Genomic DNA, 7066 nt, shown 5'->3' on the forward strand with positions numbered 1-7066 from the left:
AATTGAGGAAGGTTGCATCGGATGGCCATGCATCCTCCTCCACCCACATTTGAAATACTTTTGAGAGCCTGATGATATTTATTTATATGTGCAAAACACTGGCGCCAGCATTCTGCATACTTGATTATCAAAAGATTGATAAAATGAGCTACAGCAGTGTACGAACTTACTTTGTAACATTTACTGCAGACTGAACAGTAACATTCAAAGCTTAAACTGTAAACATTAGTTACTTGCCAGCCTTGTCAGCTTCTTTCCTGCCCAAAAAGCATGTAACTTATTAACATTATTTACTCAAATTTTCAACATCTTATAGTTAATCAGAAGAGAGTAAAAGTGCCAAACCTTTTTCCATTCACAATAAGCCCAAAGGCTACAATGGCTTTGTTGTTTTTGCTGGTGTTTTTCTGCTGGTTGCTGTCACTTACTTTCCTCTGTTGACGTTTTCCTGTTTTCTCTGTCAAACTTCTCCATCTCTCCTCCTCTGTCAGCTCTGCACACCGGTGTGCCTGTGTAGGCTGAAGCTATTTAGCAAAAAAGAATGGGCAAGAGTTTCAGCGTCTGAACAAAAAATTATTTTTTATCTGAACACAAAAACATTTTGTTCAGATACTTATTAATAAAAAGTAGTGAAAACTCTGCATCATTCTCATTAATCACACACTACACACTACATTGTGTTGGTTTGGTTTGCAGTTGTAACAACGGGAAAAAAATCCAAGATGTCTTAAAACACAGACTCTGGACAAAATGTATCTTGTGCATGTTCAGTGTCTTCTCTTAGCTTTTAGTTTTACTAATTTCATCTCCTGCTGCCTCTTCATCCGCCTCAGAGCCCCCCACCTGCTCCACAGAGCAGTTCACCTGCTCCACGGGAGAAATTGGCTGTATCCCCATGGCCTGGCGTTGTGATGGCTTCCCAGAGTGTGATGACGGCAGCGATGAAATGCACTGCCCCATCTGCTCTGCCTTCCAGTACCAGTGTGATGAAGGAAACTGCATCGATGCTCAGAAACGATGTGATGGAGAACCTGACTGTCCTGATAAGTCTGATGAGCATGAATGTGACAGTACGTTCACACTCTAACACTCATCACCTGCAGCTGACCTGTAGTACCTGTCCTGTGTTGTTCCAAAACGTTCTTCTCTAACCTCATTTTTATTATTGTTAGTTTTTCATCAAATTAGTTTAGCTTTTGCTCAAAACAAAATTATTTTAGACTTGTGGTGTAGTACTACTTCTACATGTAAAGACTATAAATGTAATATGACAATTTAAGTAAATGTAGACATTAAACCACTTCCTGCCTAAATCCTAAAAATGAGAAAGGAATACACAACACCATGATGTAACAGTGTGGTGTGTGACACGGTTGCACAGATTGTTCCACCTTATTTCATTCATTTTGGGTGATGGACAATCAGTCAACACCTACCTGTGAAACCGATGGTAACCACTAATCTATTCTACCACCAACACTCTGATAGAGGGTCGTGTTCAACAACAGCCTGCCTGGTGTTACCAACTTTACAACTTTTTCGGTACATTTAATACAGAAACAAATCAGTATAGGTCAAAAATGTTTTCTATTCATCTTCCACGAATTGTATTTATATATCTCTTCAATAAATCTATGTCTATCTCTGTCCCTCTAACTATCATGTAAGTTTTTCCTTACCAAGTTCAATCTGATACAGTCAAAAGGTTTCATGCTCTGCTGCATATAAGCAGCAGAGCATGCTTATAAGAACGCCGGTAACAATAAGCGGTGTGACTTGGTGAGCTCACCCTTGCGCTCAGTTCAATGTGCCGACTATGAACTGAGCTTGAGAGCTGAAAGTAGATGAACAACCATGTAGAGACAGAAACAGCAGATGAAGGGATCTGGTGGCACTTAGACAGGATAATCAACAATATTAACTGTGAACATCTTCACTTACTATATACTGTATTACTATATTGAGGCGGACGGTCTCATTGGATGGGCGGGGCGCCCCCTGCTGGACAATTGTAGGAGAAACTTTCTGTGAAATGTCACATGTTCAGACACACTTCATGCAGACATGTACACTTTTTAGGTCTTAAGTATTTGTCCAAACATTTTGCCTGTAGTAGGGATTTACCTTCCACACCTGAAATAACTTTGAAGTGTGGACTTTGTGGTTCTGAGTGTCTGGATCCAGTTCTCCTTTGGACCCACCTGTCCTCCTGTCTTTCAGCTGTCTGCCCTCCCAACCAGTTCCGCTGTGGGGACAACCATTGCATCACTAAGAAACAGCAGTGTGACAATTACTCAGACTGTCTGGATGGCTCTGATGAGCTGGCTTGTGGTAAATATTTCTACATTGCAGCAGCAGTTTCCCTCATCACTTTATTCACATCATATTCACTCCTGCAATGTACATTTCCCTCTTTTTTCTTGTGCAGATTATATTTCTCCCTCCTCAAGCTTCATTCCCAGTAATGAAACCACCAACCCCATTGGACCAGTCATTGCCATCATTCTGCTCATGTTTGTGATGGGAGGAGCGTGCTTCGTCTGTCAGCGTGTGGTGTGTCGGCGCTACAAGGGTCCTAATGGGAGCTTTCCTCATGAGTACATCAGTGGGACGCCCCACGTGCCTCTCAACTTCATCAGCCCCAGCAGCTCCCAACATGGCACCTACCAAGGTGGGATCAGTCTGTCAGCTGCAGTGCTATGACTTGTGCTCCATCAGCAGTTATGTTGGGTCTTAATAAATGATGCGTGTGTGCAGGGATCTCCTGTGGAAAGTCCACCCTGAGCTCAGTCAGCCTGATGGGCAGCAGCAGCAGTGGAGCCCCTCTCTACGACAGGAACCATGTGACTGGAGCTTCATCCAGCAGCTCCTCATCTACCAAAGGAGCCTTCTACCCAAAGGTACACACAGCAGCACTGTGAGTCTGCACTCCATGCCTCACTTACTTAACTTAGTTAACATGTCTGTTTTATGATTGCAGATCCTGAACCCTCCTCCATCTCCGGCCACAGATCGGTCTCTTTACAACACAGAGATCTTCTATTCCTCCAACAGTCCATCTACAACCAGATCATACAGGTAACCTACTCACAATTCAGTGTTTAGTTTTCACCGTTCCATATCTTACCAGTGCTATAAACACTAGTTATAGCACTAATGGTGAGGAAAGGGGGCACATTTTGAGGAAACTCATGTTTGTCTTGTTAGGACAAACTGCATTGTTTATCCTGGAATCACCATCTTGTTTTTTTCCCATAACAAAGTAGCAACAGGCCATTTTGGGATGACAGTTCAGTTTTCCATGAATTAAATAAATAATAAATCTGAATTTAGATCAGAATGTTGTCAGTTGGAGCCGCTCCAAATATTCACAATACTTGATGAGAGTCTTCACCTGTGCAGAGAGCTTTTTATCCATCCATCCATCCATCCATCCATTCTGTTATGAATTACCTTTCTATGTTTTCCTCCACAGGCCCTACCATCCAGTCCATGGAGGGGCCCCTCCTACGACCCCCTGCAGCACAGACGTCTGTGACAGCGACTACACCCCCCATCATCCCCCTGCGGGCATGCCGCTGTCGGGGGGGCGCTGGAAGGCCCCGGGCCACGCCGCTCACGGCAAACCTACTAAATACTACATGGACCTTAACTCAGACTCAGACCCCTACCCTCCACCCCCTACCCCACGCTCTCAGTACATGTCTGCTGAGGAAAGCTGCCCCCCGTCCCCTTCCACTGAACGTTCCTACTTCCACCTGTGCCCCCCTCCTCCCTCCCCCTGCACCGACTCATCATGACCCTCCAACTGCCCGGGGGAATCAAAGGGATGAAGTGGACTCACTTCTTTGTTCTGAAATAAACTAATGTGCCAACAGTCAGCCTGACAGGTGGAGGGGTGCGAGGGCTGTCTCATACCTGCCACTTTATATGAACTACAAACTAGGTGAAGTGCCTTCCTCAAGCTCCGCCCATCCTCCATCTGATATTCCAATCGTCCTCAGGAAGGCTCCTGTTGAGCCCATGGCCTGAGGAGAACTGTTGAGGAGCTGTTGGAGTTTTGAGGTGATGCCTGCTTTGCCTCAAGCCTCAGAAAAGAGAGAATTCAGCCTGCAGCTCCTTCCTCTGGTCCCTGGACCTGTTTTTCCTGACAAACCCTGACCTAGCCATTTCTTCCTTTAACTCTTCAGTGTGAAAATCTGAACTGAGCAGCTGAAGAGAAAAGGTCACTGAGACTGAAGCCAAGCCACTGGCCAGGGCCTCTGCCCCCCTGCTCTTCCTGCCCCCCTGGCCCTCTGGCCCCAGCATTTCACCACTGTCCTGCTCCTCTGTCAGTGTTGGCAGACACGGCAGCAGCAGGAAGCATTAGGCTGCTAACAGGAAGTTCACCTGAGTCATATTTTACTGATGGAACACAAACATTGTCCCTTGTGTTTTTCATTCCTTTCTTCTATTCTTCAATCTTTTGTGCTCCCCCGTTCCTTCCTCATATCCCTCTGTTCTATTCTTTCTCTCCTCCTTTTCTCCCTTGTGTTCATCCTTCTGTCTTTCCATGTACAGTACAGACCAAAAGTTTGGACACACCTTTCTAATTCAATGGGTTTTCTTTATTTTCATGACTATTTATAAGGCAATAAATCCCACTTATTAACCTGACAGGGCAGGTTGACCTATGAAGTGAAAACCATTTCAGGTGACGACCTCTTGAAGCTCATCAAGAAAATGCAGAGTGTGTGCAAAGCAGTAATCACAGCAAAAGGTTGCTACTTTGAAGAAACTAGAATATAAGGGCTATTTTCAGTTGTTTTACACTTTTTTGTTTAGTGCATATTTCCACATGTGTTATTCATAGTTTTGATGCCTTCAGTGTGAATCTACAATGTCAATAGTCATGAAAATAAAGGAAACTCATTCAATTTAAAGGAGTGTCCAAACTTTTAGTCTGTACTGTATGTTTCCTTCTTTTCATCTTTCCATACTTTCCTTCCTTCCTTCCTTCTTTGCATCTTCTTTCCTCCGGTCCTTTCTTACTTTCTTGTTTTTGTGAATTCCATATATAAATCTAATCACGGTGGAAATCTGTCCTAAATTCAAGGTGAACTTGAGAATTTACTATTTTAAAATGAACCTGAAGAACTGCTATCGTTAAGTCTGCAACATGTAGACGAGACCTGTTTAGGAGCTTCTGTGAATGTTTGCTGGATGGATGGAAGCAGGTGGATGTCATCACATGATGGGTGGAGGAAGGAGTGAATGGTGGCAGCGGGAGACGGAGGCAGCATCACCACCATCATAGCAGGAACAGCTTCAGCTTTTGTACATAATGTGGAATGAAGTCAGTGAACCTGTCTGTCCCTCTCCTCATTGTCCTGTTTACCAAAAGTATTTTTGCTGCTATTATGTACAGAATCAATCAGATACTATGATATGTAATTACACAGAAATGCCAAAATGATCCACCTGATCATATTGTCATCCTGACAATAGATTATGAAGCTATTTTACACCTAAAAACTAATTATTCCTATAGCATTTTGTCTCATTAGTATATCTGTATGTTAGCTCAGTATGTATTAGCCTGTCTGTCAGTGTTTGCTCTGAGGACATTAGCGTTGCCATGTTGGTGTCTTTATGTTTGTCTCATCACACACAGATCTCAGAATCAGCATCTCAGAGTGCAGCTGTGAGAATCCTGCGGTGACTCCTCACAAAACATCCTGCAACAACCAAAGTACGCTTCACCGCTAACAGTTAGCTTCACAGTGACCTTTACTTTTGTTACTTTTTGTAAAAAAGAAGTTATTTTGGAAGAAATCCTCTAATTCATTTTGTTTTCTTCATGGAAAACATCAGCCTCAGTCTAATAGTTTAGCTACATTGGACACATTCAGACATCAGTTACTCCCTCACAGATTTCTTCTGTTTTTGCTTTTTTTTTGTCCCACTAAAATGATTTACATAATGAAACAATTTTAATGTCAGACAAAGATAAACCAACCTGGTCTAAACCAACCTGGCTCTGTGGGAAGAGTAGTTGCTCCCTAAACGCCTGTCAGGTGTTGGTGAGTCAAGTCTTTCATCCTCATCACTGTTAAAAAATCTTGGCCCCCTTGTCTTTGAAGAGTTTTAATTCAGCCACACTGGAGGGTGCTTGACCATGACCAGTCTGTTCAAGGTCAGATTTATGTCCAAACGTTGTTCAGGCCACTCTAAGACCATTATTTCAGCTTTTGTAGTCTAGTTGGTGTGCTTATTCAGATCCGTATCTGGTCTGTTTGCATTACATCTGCTCTTGAGTTGCCTCAGATCAGATCAGCTCAGGGCATAATGTTGGGGTTTTATATCTTTTAGCCTCCATCATTGTTCATTTATCCCTAAACAACACGCTCTCCTCATAGTGTTTTCCTCCTAATAAATAAAATTACCATTTAAATCAATTTTGTATTTGCTCAGCTTATTTTTATCTGATATTTAAGCTCCTTCATGATCTTAAAATTTTTAATGTGAAAAAAAAACTGATAAGGGGCAAATACTTTAATACAATAAGGAATTTCACCAGCATTTCTGAATAAAGCAACGTCCGCGCCTTAGCATGAGCTTGATGCTAATCCTTCCCTACCCAGAAACATTGAAGCTGCTGCCAGGCGCCGACTGACCTGGTATCAGTTTCTAGCTGCTGCTCCATGTCAGCAGCACAACTCATTTCCTTCAAGGGCTAAAAACCACTGCCAGTAAAATTCTGTACATGCTGTCTCAGCTTTGAATGCTTTGTGTGATTTACAGTCCTGAATTTTTTTGTATCAAAAGCATTTTTATATAATAAAGGTTTTATTTTAAAGAATGTTGTCATCTTTGCATAGATCACAGAAAACCTAAGCAGTTATTTAATCAGTTCTTCTCATTTCATTGTTCAGCAAATAGCATTCAACATACAACATACTGTTTCTCTGGGATCATTTCACTTTGCATGATTATAAAGATAAACAAAGTTTATCCAACCATCCAATTTCTTATGCTTATCCAGGTCAGGTCACAGGCGCCCCAAGTAGGGGGGCCCAGACCTCAC

At 42.6% G+C, this 7066-nt stretch overlaps 1 protein-coding gene across 1 annotated transcript in view; it reads left to right on the forward strand.

The window, feature by feature from the left end:
* Nucleotides 1-4665, forward strand: part of lrp5 (low density lipoprotein receptor-related protein 5) — a 43963-nt gene extending 39298 nt beyond the window's left edge. The window contains exons 24-29 of the mRNA XM_028038205.1: nt 834-1070; nt 2221-2331; nt 2429-2671; nt 2758-2900; nt 2981-3078; nt 3476-4665. Coding sequence (XP_027894006.1) covers nt 834-1070; nt 2221-2331; nt 2429-2671; nt 2758-2900; nt 2981-3078; nt 3476-3800 — 1157 coding nt within the window. The 3' untranslated portion in view covers nt 3801-4665. The remainder of the gene's footprint in view (nt 1-833; nt 1071-2220; nt 2332-2428; nt 2672-2757; nt 2901-2980; nt 3079-3475) is intronic.
* The last annotated feature ends 2401 nt before the right edge of the window (nt 4666-7066 follow it).

Source organism: Xiphophorus couchianus, chromosome 2 (assembly GCF_001444195.1).
Source record: "Xiphophorus couchianus chromosome 2, X_couchianus-1.0, whole genome shotgun sequence".
NCBI classification, from domain to species: Eukaryota; Metazoa; Chordata; class Actinopteri; order Cyprinodontiformes; family Poeciliidae; genus Xiphophorus; species Xiphophorus couchianus.